The following is a 15,512-nucleotide window of genomic DNA, read 5'->3' as shown; positions in this document are numbered from 1 at the left end:
GCAGAACCTCCGGGGCGGAACCTTTGTGCTGGGGGGGGAGGGGTCTGGTTTCCGGGGGAGCTGAAGGCGGACGGACCGCTGCAGGGGGGATTCCGGCGGTGCGGACCGGAAGTGCCCTGGAAACCGACCGGAAGTGCCTTTGGGGGAAGCCGCGGGCTGTCTCTCCGCCATGGACGGGGACAGCGGCCCGGGCCCGGAGCCGGTAACGGCGGCGGGGCCCAGCCCGGCCCCGGAGCTGCCCCCGGAGGCGGACCCGGACGTGGAGCCGCTGCCGCGGGGCGGGTTCCGCTGCCGCTTGTGCCAGGTGGCGGCGGCCAACCGTGAGTGAGGGGGCACCGGGGCGGGGGGGGGGGAGGGGCAGCGGACGTACGGGGCCGCACCGGGTTAACGGCACCACGCCAGGGCCGAGCCTGGCCGAGCACCTCCGGGGGAAGAAGCACCAGCGGCTGCGGAGCCTCCGGGCCGAGCGGCGGGCGCAGGAGCAGCGGAGCCTCTTCGTCAGCGGCTTCGCCCGGGGCACGGCGGCCGAGGAGCTCGCCACCTACTTCGGGGCCTTTGGGGAGGTGGCAGCCGTGGTGATGGACAAGGAGAAGGTACCGGGAACCGGAGGGGACACCGGGAACCGGGAGGGAGCCCCGGGGGGGGCTGACGCTTCTCCCCCCCCCCCCCCCCGTGCAGGGCGCCTACGCCATCGTGGAGCTGCGGGAGGCGGCGAGCCGGGAGCGGGCGTTGGCGCAGCCCCAGCACGCCTTGGCCGGTCGGAGCCTCCGCGTCCGGCCCCGGGAGCAAAAAGATTTCGCCCGCCCTTCGCCGGGACGCGGCGCCCGCCGGGAGCCCCTCGGTGCTGGGCAGCTGGAGCAGGCATTGTGCCAGGCCGCAGATGTGAGCGGGGCCGGGGGCGCTCGGGATCCTTCGTGGGAGGTCCCCGCAGGGGATTTGGGGTCCCTCAAGGAGCGAGGGGGGTCCCTTGGGGAACGGGGAGGGATGTCCGAGGGCCAGCGGGGTTTTTTGGGGCGTGCGGGGTCTCTGCGGGCTGGTGACGAGGCTTTTCCCCGCAGGTGGATGCCCAGATGGAGCAGCTGGTGGGGCTGCTGGAGCTGAGCGAGGGCGAGCGTCGCCTGCGGCACCTCCTGGTCACGCTCTTCCAGGAGGTTTTCTCCGAATTCTTCCCCGGTGAGTCCCCGTTTCCTGCCCGGCGTGCGAGCGCGTGGTGCGGCCGTCGTGCGACCACAGGCACCGTCTCCTCCTGCCCAGGCTGCGCCGTGCTGCCCTTCGGCTCCTCCGTCAACGGCTTCGACGCCCACGGCTGCGACCTGGACCTGCTCCTCGACTTGGAGCCCACCAAATCCCTCCAGACGTCAGCGCGGGGAGCCCCCGGGGCCGGATCCTCCGGCGATCCCGGGGCAGAGGAATCCATCCTGAGCGACATCGACCTGGCGTCGGCCTCGCCGCCGGAGGTGCTGGAGCTGGTGGCGGCCGTGCTGCGCCGCTGCGTGCCAGGCGTGCGCCGCGTCCGGGCCGTCCCCACCGCCCGCCGCCCCGTCGTTAAGTTCAGCCACAAGCAGTCGGGTTTGGCGGGTGACATCTCCATCGACAACAGGTTTTGGGGGCGCGCGGGGGTGGCGGAGGCTCCGTCGTTCCCCTCCCGGGGACGCGCCTGGCCCCCATTTTGTGACACCCCCGTCCCCACAGGCTGGCGCTGCACAACACGCAGTTCCTGCGGCTCTGTGGCGAGGCGGACAAGCGCGTGCGGCCGCTGGTCTACGCGGTGCGGCTGTGGGCCAAGCAGCAGGGCCTGGCGGGTGAGCGTGGCCGGGGGCTCAGCAGGGACTTTGGCAGGCGGGGGGCGCGCGTGGGGCCGCTCTGACGCTGTCCCCCCCCTCAGGAAACCCTGCCGGGGGCGGCCCCCTCCTCACCAACTACGCGCTGACGCTGCTGGTGCTGTTCTTCCTGCAGACGCGCAGCCCCCTGGTGCTGCCCACGGTCGCTCGGCTGCGTGAGCTGGCAGGTAAGGCTCTCCATCTGTCCGTCTGTCCGTCCGGCAGGGCTGTTTTTTTAGGACTGCTTTGATTTAGGGGACGAGGACCGCGTCGTGGTGGCCGGCTGGGACTGCAGCTTCCCCCGGGATGCGGCGTTGCTGGAACCCAGCGCCAACAGCGAGAGCCCCAGTGAGCTTTCGGGAACGGGGCCGGGGGAAGGCGGTGGGGCTGAGGACCCAGGCGCTGCCCTCACTGCTTGCCTCCCTCCCCCAGGCTCGCTGCTGGCCGAATTCTTCCGCGTCTTCGGGGACTTCGACTTCTCAGGGCAAGTGGTGTCGCTGCGGGAGGGCCGGGCGCTGCCCCTGCCGGAGGCTGGTGAGCCCTTCAAGCTGGGGTCCCTCAACCTGCAGGACCCTTTCGAGCTGAGCCACAACGTGGCGGCCAACGTCAACGAGAAGACGGCGTCGCGCTTGGGGCGCTGCTGCCGCGCCGCCGCCAAGTACTGCCGCAGCCTGCAGTACTGCCGCAAGTCCACCAAGGGCCGGGGCTGGGGCCTGGCGCGGCTCTTCCAGCCGGGCGCCGTGGAGCCGGGGGCAGGCGCCGGTTCTTTCCTCATCTCCATCCCTCTGGCTGCCACCCGTCCCCCCGAGCAGCTCTGCGAGGAGCCCGGCGGCTGCGGGTTCAAGGAGATCTGCGCCGCCATCGCCTTCGTGCTGCGCGACGTTCTCCAGTGCGGCTGCGCCCCGGGGAAGCCGCAGAAGCAGGTGGGAGGCTCTGGAGCCGAGCAAAGCCTCCCCGAGGACCCCGCGCTGGGTGAGGAGCCACCCGGCGATGCCGCGGGACTGGAGGAGGAACCCCTGCAGCCACCGGTGGGCTCCAAGCGGCCCCAGCCTGAGGGGACGGACAGCGCTGCGCTGCCCGGCGCCAAGAGGCCGCGGGTGAACGGCCCTGAGGAGGAGGAGGAGGTGGCGGTGAGCTGGAGCTGCACAGTCTGGCACCGCGTGTGGACGGGCCGCCGCCGGCTGCGCCGGCAGCTGCTGCACGGGGCCAGCCCCGAGGAGCCCGACGGGGACCCGCTGGAGCTGGAGCAGAAGGTGTCGGAGGCCATCGTGCAGCACGAGGGAGCCGCGCGGCCGCCCGAGCCGCTGCTCCGCTTCGAGGCCAGCGCCCGGCTGGCGGGAGGGACGCAGCGGGAGCCGCGGGTGCTGCTTCGCCTGGCCCCGAGCCCGGCCCCGGGGCCGCTCTTCAGGGACTTCTTCCATTTCCTGCAGGCCTTCCTGCCCTCTGCCCTGCGGCGGCACCTGGGCTGGGGGCCGGGCGCAGCCCCCCAGAGTTGAGGGGCGCGGATTTCTTAGGTTGTTTTTTTTACGCTTTGTACAATAAAGGCCCGCTTTGGAGCAGCGCTGGTGGTGAAGCGAGAGCGTGTGAGGGGGATCTGGGCAGCTCCGGTAATATTTTAATGACGTCACCAGCACCGAAGCGAGCCCCCAGTAACAGCAGGGACACCGGGAGGGCTTATATTTCCCCGGCACGGGCTCATCGCGTACCCCCACTGCTGCACTCACGACGAGGCCGCCCGGCCTGTCCAGCCCATGCCTTCCCCGTGTTCTCCGCCGCTTGCACCGTGTCCCAACGCCTCCGTTTCCCGGTCTCCCTCCGTTCCCGCCCCGCCGAGCCCCGTTTCCCTGGCGGCGGGGCTCCCGGCAGCCCCTTTCGAGAAGGGCGCGCGTCCTTAATTAACATAACCCCGCCCCCTTTCCCCCGGCCGCCGCCGTCTATTTGCATATCCCGCCCCATTGGCTCGCCCGCCTCCGGACGCCCCCGCCCCCTTGGGGGCCCGCCCGCGGCTCTCATTTGCATAGCCCCGCCCCGCGGTGGGCGGGGCCAGGCGGGGCGGGCGCGCCGGCGCCATGGCGGAGCGGGAGGAGCGGCGCTTCGTGGAGCTGCCCCGGGAGTCGGTGCGGCTGATGGCGGAGAGCGCCGGCGTGGAGCTCAGCGACGAGGTGGCGGCGCTGCTGGCCGAGGACGTCTGCTACCGGCTGCGGGAGGCCACGCAGGTACGGCCGGGCCCTTCCCCTGCCGCTGGAACCGGTGTCGGTGCTGGCACCGTTACCGGAGCCGGTACCGGGCGCGCTGACAGATCGCCCCCCCCCTGCAGAACAGCTCGCAGTTCATGAAGCACACGAGGCGGCGCAAGCTCACCGTGGAGGATTTCAACCGGGCGCTGCGCTGGAGCAACGTGGAGGTGTGGGTGCTGCGGGTCCCGCTCGGCCTCCCGGGGGGGGGGGGTCCCGTTACCGGGCCCGTTACCGGAGGGGGGATCTCGTTGCCCCACCACCGCCTGTCCCCGCAGGCCGTGTGTGGCTACGGCTCCCAGGACGCGCTGCCTTTCCGGGCCATCAAGGAGGGCGAGCTGTACTTCCAGGAGGACCGGGAGGTCAACCTGGTGGAGCTGGCCCTGGCCACCAACATCCCCAAGGGCTGCGCCGAGACGGCTGTGCGAGGTGAGGGCCCCCCCCCCCGGTGCCCCTCCCGGTGCTCCCCCTGGCTCCGCTGCCTGGCGTGGGCTGAGCGCTCGGGGCCGCCGCCACGCTCCTTTGCAGTGCACGTGTCCTACCTGGATGGCAAAGGCAACCTGGAGCCGCAGGGAGCCGGTAAGGAGCAGGGGGGAGGCGGGGGGGCTCGTGGCCCCCCACGGCACCGGGGGGCGGATGGGCCCCCCCCCCCCCGTGACGCCGTTCCCCGGCAGTGCCCAGCGCCGTCTCCACGCTGACCGACGACTTGCTCAAGTACTACCAGCACGTCACACGGGCTGTGCTGGGGGATGACCCCCAGCTAATGAAGGTGAGCTTTGAGGGGGGGGGGGGGGGGGATAGGGGGTCTCCAGAGGGTGCCCCCCACCCGCCGGGAGCAGGGCTGACCCCTCGGCTTCCTTGCAGGTGGCCCTGCAGGACCTCCAGAGCAACTCCAAGATCGCTGCCCTTCTGCCCTACTTTGTCTACGTGGTCAGCGGGGTGAGCGCGTCGGGACAGGATTCTTATTTAGGGGGGGGTGCAGCTGCACGCTGAGCCCCCCCCGCCCCCCCCATCCCCCAGGTGAAGTCGGTGAGCCACGACCTGGAGCAGCTGAACCGGCTGCTGCACATCGCCCGCAGCCTGATCCAGAACCCCTACCTCTGCCTGGGCTCCTACGTCCGCAGCCTCATCAGCAGCGTCATGTACTGCACCCTGGAGCCCCTGGCCGCCTCCATCAACCCCCTCAACGACCACTGGACGCTGCGCGACTACGCCGCCATGCTGCTCAGCCGCATTTTCTGGTGAGGGGGGTGCCCTCGCCGGGTCCCCCAGGGGGCTGGCGCCGTCCCCAGGGGCGACTGGGGACTGGAGCGGGTCCGCCCTGTCACCCGCAGGACCCACGGCGATCTGGTGAGCGGCCTCTACCACCAGATTCTCCTCTCCCTCCAGAAAGTGCTGGCCGACCCCGTGCGCCCTCTCTGCTCCCACTACGGCGCCGTGGTGGGGCTGCACGCCCTGGGCTGGAAGGTGAGCGGGGTCCGGGGGGGGGCGCGGCACTGCCCCTCCATGGCCCCTGCCCCTCGAACGCACCCCCCGACTGCCCCTGTCCCTGCAGGCAGTGGAGCGTGTCCTCTACCCGCACCTCTCCACCTACTGGGCCAACCTGCAGGCCGTGCTGGATGATTACTCGGTCTCCAACGCCCAGGTGAAGGCGGACGGGCACAAAGTTTACGGTGCCATCTTGGTGAGTGGCCCGGGGGCACTCGGGAACCGCCCTTCGGTGACAGGGGGGTTCCCCCCTCGTGCACGCGGCGCTGCTTCCCTCCCCAGGTGGCTGTCGAGCGGCTGCTGAAGATGAAGGCCCAGCAGGCGGCCGGCCAGCAGCCGGAGGGCTCCCCGCGGCACAGCCCCAGGCCGGACCCCCCGGCCGAGGCGGGTTTGGGCCTGGGCCGGCCCCTGCTGCAGCTGGGGGGCGGCGGTGGCCCCTCGGCGGCCCTCACGCCGCCAGCCCTCTCTTTGCACGACATGTACCGCGAGCTCTACGACTTCTTCGGCGACAGCCTGGCTGCCCGCTTCGGCACGGGGCTGCGGCCCCCCGCCCCACTGCCACCGCCCCCCGGCACCCCCGAGAAGGAGCCGCTGGCGTTTGGGGGCGAGGGGGCGGCCCGAAAGATGCCGCAGCTGACGGCCAGCGCCGCCGCCAGCCCGCCTGAGGAGGAGAGCCCCCGGCCGGCGCTGCACCGCTCCACCAGCCTGCCCCGTGCCCGCGGCGCGGCACGGCAGCCCGGCCACCGGCCAGGGGCCCGCGACGTCTTCCAGAAATGCCGTTTCGCCCCCCGCGGTGCCCCCCGCTTCAGCTTCGTCATTGCGGGGCGCCAGGCGGGTCGGCGCTGCCGGGGCCGCCTCTTCCAGACCAGCTTCCCCCAGCACCACGGGCCGGGCCACGTCTCCCGCTACGCCCAGAAGCTGCCCATGATCGGCCGCACCGCCCGGCCAGCGCGGCGCTGGGCTCGCGCCGAGTACTCCCTCCATCTCCTCCTCTGAGACGAGCCCGCGGTGGGTGCCCTGGGCGCTGCGGGGATGCTGCAGGACGCGGCCGGTCGCTGTGGTGCCAGCCGGGCAGTTAATAAAGCAGCGGGTGCTCTTCAGCGTGGAGGGTTTGTGGCCTTGGTGGGGTGATGGGGTGCTGCCGCCCCCTGTCCCGGTGAAATCGGTCGCTCTTTGGTGTCCCGTGGCCGGACGCTGCTCCGTCGCCCACCCCACGTGTGCATTTACCCCATCGCTGCGCTGCGGACGGGCGGGTGGGTGTTCTGCCTTCACCCCTGGGCGAAGTCCCGCAAACAGGCTGGGAGCTGCCGGAGCCCCGCGGCACTGGGGAGCCGCCAAAGCCCGGCCCCGTGCCGGCAGAGCAGGGGTGGGGCGGAGGAGGCAGGGCTGAGCGGGCTGGGAAGATGGCGGTGTCTGTCCCGTGGCTGCTGGGGCTGGCCCTCCATGGGGCCGTGTTCCTCTGCGGCATCGTCTGCGCTTCGGCTCTCACCGTGGCGCAGGTACCGGGGGGGGGTGGGACGGGGCTCAATGCCCCCTGGGGAGCCGTGGGGCTGCCGTGGGGGGGGCTCTGTCCCTGCCCCGTCTCAGCCGGGTCCCGTAGGGAGCTGTTTGTGGTTGCAGTGCAGGGGCGTGGGGGGAAGCTGGGACGTGTGGGGATGCTGAGCACCCCCAGCCCTTCCTGTTCCTTCCATATGTCACACAAGTATGAGACCGAACGGGCGGTTTGGGCTTCCTTCCTTCCTCCCCCTCCTCCTCCTCCTCGCTGCTCTGTGCCGCTGGGTCCCCGCAGCCCCCAGGGTCACCGCGAGGCACCCCCCCCCCAACGCCCTCCCATCCGCAGGGAGAGTTCGGGGGCCAGTGCCTACTCTACGGCGCCGTGAGCTGGAACGGGACTGCGCTGGTGCCCAGGTCCTTCAGCCGCGTCTCCCTCTGCTACTTCGTCTCGGCTGTCTCCGTCGTGGTAGCCCTGTGCTGCTTCGCGGTGCTCCTCTACAGCTGCTGCGCAGATGAGCCTCATCGGTGAGCGGGGCGTGGGGCTGGGGCACCCCACAGTGTCCCTGCCCCGCTGACGCTGCTCCCCCCTCCTGCAGGAGCCGTGCGTGCCGCACCTTCACCCTGGTCGTGGCTACTGTCATCCTCCTCTTCCTCCTCGTCTCAGCCTGCATCCTCCGCGCAGGAATGGACGTTCTCTGTGCCTCCATCGTGCACACCAAGCAGCTGGCCAGGTAGGGGCAGCTCTGCCCGGGGAAACCCCTGCAGGATCGGGCTGGGGGTGGTGTTGCAGCTCCCCCTGTGCGTCCCCCCCCCCCCCCTTTCTCATGCCTGCTCTCGATTCCTGCAGCTGTCAGGAGGCTGAGCACAAGCCATGGGTGTCCTACAGCCCAAGCCGCTTCTACAGCAACCTCTACAGTGCGCAGGTGAGCAGGTACGATGGGGTGGGCAGCCACCGAAGCCCTCCCTGCCGCGGGAAGCCAAGGAGTCAGTGTGGGGGGGGCATGTTGCGCATCTCCCCCCCCGTGCCTCATCCCACAGGCATCAGCCTGGGTCAACGTGTTCCTCTGGTGCCTGCTGACGGCCTGGCTGGTCATCCAGCAGCGGAGGGAAGCCCCCATCCCGCTGCTGCGCCGCCAGGACCCCGAGTGGAGTGCTGAGACAGAAGCCATCCTAGGGGGGCATCCGAGATGGAGCTGAAGGAAGGGTCAGCGCGCCTGGCGCACGACGAGCAGGGTGGGAGGAGGCACGGGTGGCGTCGGCCCAGACACCTCATTAGCCCTGCAGGCGGCCATGAGGCCGGCGGTACAAAAGGACGCAGCCTTCCGCCCCGTGCTGGCGTAGGGGCGTTGTGTGGCACGAAGCCCACAGCCCTCAGTCACGGGGCTCTTTTGGGCACCGAGCTTCGTTATTAAAGACGAAGGTTTTCAGCGGAGGAGCGTGTGCGTGCGTGCAGCAGGGCGGTTGTGCGCCGCGGGGGCGGCGGTGCCGTCACAGGCCGGAGCACTGCGGCTGCTGCCGCACGGGGCTGCTCCGCGGGGCAGGGACGGAGGGTCTGGTTTGGGCGGCGAGCAGGGGCAATTGTAACAACCAGAAAAGGGGAAAATGAGGCAGGAGCCCTCTCACCACGCATGGCTGAACAGACCGACCACAAAAGAACCACCGGGTCCCCCCCCTCCGCACGCCGTATGACGTAACTACGTCACTACTATCCTTTAACCAGCCCCTGTTAAAAGGAGCAAACCCCTCTACTTTTTCCCAGCAGAACGCCATCACGACCCCCACACATCGACATCACGGTGGAATTTCACTATCCCCTTTATCTCTCTCTCCTCTTTTTTCCCACCGCATCGCTCCACTTTTTTGAGTTTTTAGTGCGTTTTCCAGACAAAGTTTCGAAATCTTAGCAGCGAAGCTCTCCCGGCAGCCCATTCGGCTGAGTACGCTCTTCATTAGCATATCCCCGCCCCTCCCCCCTCCCCACCGCTGCCCCGCCCCGCTTCCCATGAGCCTCCTGTCCATCTCTGCGCGCTGATTGGATTTCTTCCTCCTGCTATTTGCATGAGCACCGCCCCCTTGCCTCTCCGCCCCTCCCACCGGCCTGATTTACATACACCATGGCAACGCCCACCTCATTGGTCAGAGTCCCGCCCAGGCGGCCCCTCCCACCGCCTCTCCCCCTCAGCGCTGTGCGCATGCGCTGTCCCTTTCCCGCCCTTTTCCCAGGGCCGGGGGGCCGCAGTGCGCAGGCTCGATCTCTTGGCGCGCGCTCCCAGCATGACCCGCGGCCTATTTAAGCGCGCGAGGGGGGTCACGACGGCCATTTTGTTGGCGGCGGCGGCGGAGCGGGAGGGGGTTGAGGTGGGCGCTCCGATTTTATTTCCGCCGGGGTGGCTCGGGGCATTTTCTTCAGGAGCTGGACGGTTTCTGATACCGCGTCCTTAATTTACGTACCCGTGGGCAGCTTCTGGCTCGCTGGGCAGCGAGAGCTCCGCCCGGGGGCCGCCATTTCGTGGCGCCGCGCGGGCAGGCCCCGTTACCGGCGGCGGGCACGAGGCAGGGCCGCGGCGCGGGGCCCGCTCTGTGATGAACTCGTTCACAGACCTGAGCTGACCGCGGTGTGAAGGCTTAGAGCACCTCTGAGGAGAGCGGGCGCGCCCTGCCCTGGCTCCTTACCCTGGGGGGAGGCCGTGGTATTCCCCGCTCTTTGCTAAAAGCCTTTTGTTTGTCTTCATTGTTCCTAATACCGCGTTTTTTTCTCTTTTTTTAAAGGTTCAGCCGTCCATATGGCTTTGCTGAAAGAGGTGAGTTTGTCTGCCTTTAACGCTGAGCCTGAATGCTTTGTTCTGTTAAAAAGACCGCGAATTAAACGTGTGCTCGCTGCTCAGCGGCGCTGTGTTAGAGCACGGCTGTGCTCCGCTTTGTGGTGGGGGCGAAGTGCTGCAAAGATGAGATTCCTGAACTCTCTCTTTCTGATGGTGAAGTGGAGAAGCTTTTCACAAGGTTCTGAGTGGCACTGGTGTGTCCCGGCGCGTGTCTTTGTTGCACCGTGGACGTGAAACGTTCTTCATGTGCCCTTGGATGGGGGCGTTTGATGTCTTACTCCTGTTGTGCATGCAGTACGGCTTAGTGTCCCTTTTATTTTTTTAAGGTGTGGAATTCATCAGCCATGTGCGCACGTGGTCCCGTTTCAGGTGAGCTATGTTTGCTTTGTTTTTTTTTTTTTAAGAGATTTTTCAAGGGTAGGGGTGTGGAATTTTTCCCTTGGGAGGGCAGAGGCAGTGTAGCTTCAGCCCGAGGCAGAGGAGCAGATCCAGCCTGCTCTGGGGGAGTTTTCTCTGCCCCTTTGTTGGGCCACGTGGGTGCCCCTGGGGTCTGGGTGCTGGTGGGCAGCCAGGGATCGCTGCTCCTGCCCTGTTCGGTGACGAACCACAGGACAAGCATATGGCTGAGTGTCCCTGATGCCAGATCAGTGCTGAGAACTGTGGGGCAGGAGGGGCCCTGTGGGGAAGGGGCTGCGTGGGGCTGTGCAGAACTGTTGCTAATTAATTTACCTATTCCAGCAGCACCTCTCGTGCCTCCAGAAGCGGGATCTCCTCCTGCAGGTGCGTACAGGCGATAGGCTGTGCCTCACCTCAGGCATTTGAATTGTCAGGAATTCAGTGGAATTCCAGTTCCAGCGGTGGCAGCATCCCTCCTGCCGGCTGCCTCACGGCTGCTTTCCTTCCCGCAGGCTGAGCTCTCGGGAGCGGGGACGCCCCGGCCCAGGTAAGCGTGTGCCTCCCCTGCTGCGCGCGGGCCTGGCTGGTGCCAGTCCGAAGGGATGACACGCTGAGCTGGACGACACGAGTCTCATGGCAGATCCGAGTTACCAAAGCCCTGATCGGACGGCAGCGGGCAGCCCGGGCTGCGCTGCTGCCTTCAGCGCTGACCCCTCCTTCCCTCCACAGCCGCCTGGCCCGGACTGAGGGCCAATGGTGAGTTTCCAGCTCTTTTTTTATGATCAAATTCTGCTCTTTGTCCCCGATGAGGAAAACCTCACGCGTCTTACTGCCCGTCTGGCGCCAGAACCTGCAAAGGTTGAACCCACTGGTGCCGGCGGCCGGAGAGGAGGACGGCTCGTTCTGTGGGAACGGTCTGAGGGGATGCGGGGCTGGGGTGCTGGGGGTGGCCGTGGTGTGGTGCTGAGCTAACGGGGGCGTTTCTTCCAGGATTGGAGCTGAGCTGGACCTGCCCTGGTGCTGCTGTGCAGGTGAGGGGCCGGGGGGGTGCAGGGACCCCGCAGCCCGTCCCTGCTGCCGTGATGAATTCCTCAGGAATCTCGTTCGGCTGAACGCTGCTGTTGAGGACTCGGACTCTGATCCCTGCTGGGACGGGCACCGGGGGGGGGAGCGCTGGGTGTCTGGGCCAGGGGGTGACCCCGACTCGTCCCTTTTTGTGCCCGCAGGGTGACAGCAGGGGGCTGAGGAGCCCCCAGATGCGGTGCGGGGGGAGCTCGGGGGTTGAGGTGAGTGTTTGGGGGGTGCTGCTGTGGGGCTGGGATTGCTCCCCACGGTTTTAATGATGAGCCCACCTAGCTCACTTTGAACCCCCCCCTGAAAAAAATCCTACAAATACCTGAAAAACTGCGGGGCTGTCACAGCCCCGGGGGTCCTGCGGGGCTGGTGAGACCCTGACCCCCCCCCCCTGCTTTTCCAGGCCCCCCACCCGAGGATCTCCAAGGCTGTGTCCTGGTGAGTGGGGTTCTAGGGGGGACACAGGATGCTTGGGGGTGGGTCCTGCTGCCGAGGATGAGACGATACCGCCCCAGGCTGATCCCCCTGATTGAGTGGTTCCCCCTGAGGCAGTTTTGGGGGGATTTTGGGGAATTCTGGGTGTGCTTCCACGCTGCTCACTGCATCCTCCCCCCAGCTCCAGGACATGGCCACCCCTCAGCCTGTGAAGAAGACGACGGCGCCCTGAAGCTTGCTTGGTGCTGATGGTTTCTGAAATAATCAATAAAGACAAATAACTTTTGAGCAAAAACCCCGAATCTGTTGAATTTTGAGTCTGTTTAAATTCATGGTGGGGGGTGGGGGGTGTTGCTGGCCCCACCCGCGGCCCTGCTTGGAATCTGGGGGATTTCGTCCCCTTGTGGTGGCCACGGGGAGGGGGGGTTGGGGTGGGCAGGGGCATGGGAGGGGGGGGACACCGGGGGTGGGGGGCACCGGTGCTACGGGGACCCGCTGTGGGCCCGCCCGAGGGGCGGAACGTTTGTGCGCGGCTCGGGGGGGGAGGGGGAGCGCGTTCAGTGCTGCGCTTCCTGCTGGTGCGCAGCGCTCAGGGGTCCGGTGCTGGGGGCGGAACCTTAACGTCCCCGGAACCAAAGAGCGCGGGCGGCGGTTCCGCGGGGCAGCGGAGCCGGGGACGGACCGCGGCAGGATGGCGGCCCCCGCGCGGTGGAGCCACGTGTGGGTGGGGGCCGAGACCGGAGCGCTTAAAGGTGGTGGGGGGGGGAACCGGGGGGGGCTCCGGGGTTGGGGTGAGGAGATGGAGGGGGGGGGGAGTCCCCCAGTACCGGGGGGGGCTCCACGGGGGCGTCCCCGGGACCGGAGGGGCTCCGGGATGGGGGAGAGGAGCAGGGGGGCCCTGGGGGGAGTCCCCAGTACCGGGGGGGCTCCGGGATGGGGGTGAGGAACAGGGGGGTCGTGGGGGGAGTCCCCAGTACCGGGGGGGCGTCCCCAGTACCGGGGGGGCTCCATGGGGGCGTCCCCGGGACCGGAGGGGCTCCGGGATGGGGGAGAGGAACAGGGGGGTCGTGGGGGGAGTCCCCGGGACCGGGGGACGCTCCGGGAAGGGGTCCCCGGTACCGGGGGGCCCCTTTAACACCGCCCCCCCCCGCTCCCCCCCCAGGCGTGAACCTGCAGAAGAAGCAGGCCACCAACTACACCGGCGGCGGGGCGCTGAGCCGCGGGGAGGGCGTCTGCGCCCTTTGCTGGGGGGACGCCGCCGAGACCGAGGTGAGCGGGGGGGTGTCCCGGAGGGGTCCCGGGGGGGGTCGGGTGGGGTCGGCGGCACTCCCACGGCCCTGCGGTTCCCTCTCCCAGGTCCTGGTGGGGTGCCTGGACCGCTCGGTGAAGCTGTTCAGCACTGAGAAGGGGAAGTTCACCGAGACCCGGCTGTGCCCCGGCGGGGACGGCGCCTTCTGTGGCCTGGCGGTTCATGGCAGGTAGGGGGTCACGGTGAGGGGGGGGGGGGGGGTGTCCCAAAGCCCCCCCCCCCCCTCGAACCCCCTTTGTGATAACAGCACTTCCTCAGCACCCTGATCACCTGCGTCGAGTCGGGGCTCCTCAAGGTGTGGCGTGACGACGCGGCCGAGAATGTGAGTGTTTCGGGGCGCGAGGGCGGGGAGCGCCGTGCTCGGGGTGTGTCCCCCCCCCCCCCCCCCCCCATGGTGACCCCCCCCCCGTGCCAGCTGGAGCTGCAGGCGGGCGCGGGGCTGTGCCGCATGCGCCAGGATCCGGCCCGGCCTCACCGCGTGGGCACCGGCGGGAAGGAGAACGCCCTCAAAGTCTGGGACCTGCATCGCCCGGAGGAGCCCGTCTTCCGTGCCAAGAACGTGGGTGGCCCCCCACGCGACCCCCCCCCCCCCACCCCGCCGTGTCCCTTCTGCGCCCTGTTTTGTCTCACCCCCCCGCCCCGTTTCCCCGCCGCAGGTCAGGAACGACTGGCTCGACCTCCGCGTCCCCGTCTGGGACCGCGACCTCCAATTCCTGCCAGGATCCGACAAGGTGGTTACGTGCACTGCGCACCGCCAGGTGGGACCCTGGGGCTTTGAGGGGGGGGGGACACGGGGGGGCACTGGCTGTGCCATCACCGCCTGGCGTCCCCAGGTGCGGCTCTACGACCCCAGCACCCCACAGCGGCGTCCGGTGCTGGAGACCACCTTCAGCGAGTCCCCGCTTACCGCGCTCTCCCTCGCACCTGGAGCCACGTGAGTGTGGCCTGGGGCTGGGGGGGGGGGCTGGGGGCGCTTGGGGTGTCCCCGGGGTGAAGGAGCCGAATTCTTCCTTCCTTTTACTCCCCCCAGCTCCGTCGTGGTGGGCAGCGCTCGTGGGGAGGTGGCTGTCATTGATCTGCGCCAAGGTGAGCTTCAGGCATTTCGGGGGGGAAGGCAGTGGAGCTGCCCCCCCCCCCCCCGGCCGCTCCTTTTAAGAAAAAAATGTGTGTTTTTGGAGCAAAATGGGGTTTTGCAGCAGAAAATTTTACTTGCATATTTGAAAGTGATCGTGCGGGCAGAGCAGCGGGGAGGATGTTAAGCAGATAAGGGGATGGTCCTCCTGTCCCAAAATAAGGAGGATAGCTGAGAAAAATGGGATGAAATCAGTAAAAACAAAAATTACAGGTCCTGTAGTCATGAGAGAAATAAAAAAAAAGAAGGAAAAGGGGAAATTAATGGTTGGTCAAATAAAATTGGACATAAATGGTACAGTAATAACTACGAGTTTGTGACCCTCGATGATTTTCTCAGCTCCCCCTCAGCTGTTTTTGTCCCCCAGGGCGGGTGCTGAAGTGCCTGAAGGGCTTCGCGGGCAGCGTGCGGGGGCTGCAGTGCCACCCGTCCCTCCCCCTCGTGGCCTCCTGCGGCCTCGACCGTTTCCTTCGCGTCCATGACCTGGACGACAAGCAGCTGCGCCACAAGGTGAGGTGGGGGCTCCCCGGGACCCCGCTGTCCAACCCCCCCCGGCCCCCTTCCGAGCCGTGTCGTCCCTCCAGGTCTATCTGAAATCCCGCCTGAACTGCCTGCTGCTGAGCAGCCACCAGGACTGGGAGGTGAGAGCCTTTGGGGCTGCTTTTGGGGTGCGGGTTTGCTTTTTTCCTGCTCATACAATTCCTGTTCCCCCCCCCCCGACCCCCTGGCAGGCCCAGGAAGCGCCGGCCGCGCCAGCTGAAGTGAAGGAGGAAGAGGAGGGCGACGCGCTCTGGGATTCGATGGAGACCGTCCCCACGCAGCCGCCGGACCCCGAGGCCGGCCGGGGCAAACGTGCCAAGAAGCGGAAGAGCTCTGGGCCGTGACCCCCCCAAAACCTGACCCCAAACGGGACTGTGCCCCCTCGCTGAGGGGCGAGGAGGGGCTGCCCCCGCCTCGGCTGTGGGTTTGCTGCTGTGCAGCACATAAAGACGCGCTCGCCGCACGGCTTCGCTCCCGTCTTGTCGTTTTTTTGGGGGGGGTTTGAGCCATTTTGGGGGGCGCTGTTCTGCCTGGGGGGGGTGGCTTCAACCCCAACGAGGCCCCCAGATGAGGCTGTGGGAGCTGAAGTGCCCTTGGAGGGGGGGTGTGGGGCGGTGAAGCAGCTGGGGGAGGGCTCGGGGGGGGCCTTTGGGGGGCTCGGGGGGGGCCTTTGGGGGGCTCTGAGGGGTCTTTGGGGGGGTTTGGGGAGCTCAGAGGTGTCTTTGGGGGGTTTCAGAAGGCTTGGGGGGGGGTTGGGGAGGTTTTTGG

At 68.0% G+C, this 15,512-nt stretch overlaps 4 protein-coding genes and 4 non-coding genes across 20 annotated transcripts; all 8 read left to right on the top strand.

Moving 5' to 3' along the window:
• The first annotated feature begins 67 nt into the window (after window positions 1–67).
• On the top strand, window positions 68–3,381 carry LOC125181583 (speckle targeted PIP5K1A-regulated poly(A) polymerase). The gene is made up of 9 exons (XM_066987217.1): window positions 68–320; window positions 403–593; window positions 679–882; window positions 1,059–1,173; window positions 1,255–1,600; window positions 1,693–1,802; window positions 1,886–2,008; window positions 2,076–2,168; window positions 2,253–3,381. Exons 1-9 carry the CDS (start codon window positions 170–172, stop codon window positions 3,314–3,316), a joined length of 2,397 nt encoding a protein of 798 aa, XP_066843318.1. The 5' UTR covers window positions 68–169; the 3' UTR covers window positions 3,317–3,381.
• A 454-nt stretch (window positions 3,382–3,835) lies between these two features.
• LOC136788632 (TAF6-like RNA polymerase II p300/CBP-associated factor-associated factor 65 kDa subunit 6L) lies at window positions 3,836–6,642 on the top strand. Its single transcript, XM_066987219.1, has 10 exons — window positions 3,836–4,036; window positions 4,138–4,224; window positions 4,333–4,483; window positions 4,583–4,633; window positions 4,729–4,823; window positions 4,919–4,993; window positions 5,075–5,295; window positions 5,389–5,521; window positions 5,610–5,738; window positions 5,825–6,642. Exons 1-10 carry the CDS (start codon window positions 3,890–3,892, stop codon window positions 6,536–6,538), a joined length of 1,803 nt encoding a protein of 600 aa, XP_066843320.1. The 5' UTR covers window positions 3,836–3,889; the 3' UTR covers window positions 6,539–6,642.
• A 138-nt stretch (window positions 6,643–6,780) lies between these two features.
• On the top strand, window positions 6,781–12,065 carry LOC106029519 (transmembrane protein 179B-like). 13 transcript variants are annotated; one of them, XR_010827286.1, is made up of 13 exons: window positions 6,893–7,041; window positions 7,383–7,561; window positions 7,633–7,767; window positions 7,884–7,967; window positions 9,806–9,837; window positions 10,185–10,227; window positions 10,600–10,638; window positions 10,767–10,801; window positions 10,895–11,010; window positions 11,245–11,285; window positions 11,481–11,540; window positions 11,732–11,766; window positions 11,945–12,065. XR_010827286.1 is itself a non-coding variant. In XM_066987222.1 (13 exons), exons 1-13 carry the CDS (start codon window positions 6,946–6,948, stop codon window positions 11,973–11,975), a joined length of 837 nt encoding a protein of 278 aa, XP_066843323.1. In that variant the 5' UTR covers window positions 6,893–6,945; the 3' UTR covers window positions 11,976–12,065. The 13 variants fall into 13 exon arrangements, 7 of the variants coding, with proteins under 7 accessions (XP_066843328.1, XP_066843327.1, XP_066843326.1 ...); XR_010827284.1 differs by having other exon boundaries at window positions 10,597–10,638; XM_066987222.1 differs by having other exon boundaries at window positions 10,984–11,010.
• LOC125181586 (small nucleolar RNA SNORD26) lies at window positions 9,974–10,048 on the top strand. The gene has a single exon (XR_007160461.1). It is a non-coding gene; the product is annotated as a small nucleolar RNA SNORD26 (small nucleolar RNA).
• On the top strand, window positions 11,055–11,179 carry LOC125181588 (small nucleolar RNA SNORD22). Its single transcript, XR_007160463.1, has one exon. It is a non-coding gene; the product is annotated as a small nucleolar RNA SNORD22 (small nucleolar RNA).
• Window positions 11,330–11,399, top strand: LOC125181587 (small nucleolar RNA SNORD30). The gene has a single exon (XR_007160462.1). It is a non-coding gene; the product is annotated as a small nucleolar RNA SNORD30 (small nucleolar RNA).
• LOC136788872 (small nucleolar RNA SNORD31) lies at window positions 11,814–11,881 on the top strand. The gene has a single exon (XR_010827415.1). It is a non-coding gene; the product is annotated as a small nucleolar RNA SNORD31 (small nucleolar RNA).
• Window positions 12,066–12,359: 294 nt separating the features above from the next.
• LOC125181584 (WD repeat-containing protein 74-like) lies at window positions 12,360–15,207 on the top strand. Its single transcript, XM_066987494.1, has 11 exons — window positions 12,360–12,515; window positions 12,926–13,032; window positions 13,120–13,241; window positions 13,331–13,394; window positions 13,488–13,631; window positions 13,729–13,830; window positions 13,906–14,006; window positions 14,103–14,158; window positions 14,572–14,714; window positions 14,789–14,845; window positions 14,936–15,207. Exons 1-11 carry the CDS (start codon window positions 12,455–12,457, stop codon window positions 15,086–15,088), a joined length of 1,110 nt encoding a protein of 369 aa, XP_066843595.1. The 5' UTR covers window positions 12,360–12,454; the 3' UTR covers window positions 15,089–15,207.
• The last annotated feature ends 305 nt before the right edge of the window (window positions 15,208–15,512 follow it).

This window comes from Anser cygnoides, chromosome W (genome assembly GCF_040182565.1).
Source record: "Anser cygnoides isolate HZ-2024a breed goose chromosome W, Taihu_goose_T2T_genome, whole genome shotgun sequence".
NCBI classification, from domain to species: Eukaryota; Metazoa; Chordata; class Aves; order Anseriformes; family Anatidae; genus Anser; species Anser cygnoides.
Note: the sequence above shows the minus strand (reverse complement) of the source record. Positions and strands in the feature narration are given on the sequence as shown.

What these genes read in the sequence shown, in the direction of transcription:
- LOC106029519 (XM_066987221.1), top strand. Translation starts at nt 6,946, where the DNA reads ATGGCGGTGTCTGTCCCGTGGCTGCTGGGGCTGGCCCTCCATGGGGCC. An exon ending in CGGCTCTCACCGTGGCGCAG is followed by an intron (nt 7,042 to 7,382) that starts GTACCGGGGGGG and finishes TCCCATCCGCAG; the next exon opens with GGAGAGTTCGGGGGCCAGTG. An exon ending in GCGGGGACGCCCCGGCCCAG is followed by an intron (nt 10,802 to 10,983) that starts GTAAGCGTGTGC and finishes TTCCCTCCACAG; the next exon opens with CCGCCTGGCCCGGACTGAGG.
- LOC136788632 (XM_066987219.1), top strand. Translation starts at nt 3,890, where the DNA reads ATGGCGGAGCGGGAGGAGCGGCGCTTCGTGGAGCTGCCCCGGGAGTCG. An exon ending in ATGACCCCCAGCTAATGAAG is followed by an intron (nt 4,824 to 4,918) that starts GTGAGCTTTGAG and finishes GCTTCCTTGCAG; the next exon opens with GTGGCCCTGCAGGACCTCCA. An exon ending in TGCACGCCCTGGGCTGGAAG is followed by an intron (nt 5,522 to 5,609) that starts GTGAGCGGGGTC and finishes CTGTCCCTGCAG; the next exon opens with GCAGTGGAGCGTGTCCTCTA.
- LOC125181583 (XM_066987217.1), top strand. Translation starts at nt 170, where the DNA reads ATGGACGGGGACAGCGGCCCGGGCCCGGAGCCGGTAACGGCGGCGGGG. An exon ending in TCGGCTGCGTGAGCTGGCAG is followed by an intron (nt 2,009 to 2,075) that starts GTAAGGCTCTCC and finishes GCTTTGATTTAG; the next exon opens with GGGACGAGGACCGCGTCGTG. An exon ending in CGCCAACAGCGAGAGCCCCA is followed by an intron (nt 2,169 to 2,252) that starts GTGAGCTTTCGG and finishes TCCCTCCCCCAG; the next exon opens with GCTCGCTGCTGGCCGAATTC.
- LOC125181584 (XM_066987494.1), top strand. Translation starts at nt 12,455, where the DNA reads ATGGCGGCCCCCGCGCGGTGGAGCCACGTGTGGGTGGGGGCCGAGACC. An exon ending in GTGACGACGCGGCCGAGAAT is followed by an intron (nt 13,395 to 13,487) that starts GTGAGTGTTTCG and finishes CCCCCGTGCCAG; the next exon opens with CTGGAGCTGCAGGCGGGCGC. An exon ending in ACAAGCAGCTGCGCCACAAG is followed by an intron (nt 14,715 to 14,788) that starts GTGAGGTGGGGG and finishes TCGTCCCTCCAG; the next exon opens with GTCTATCTGAAATCCCGCCT.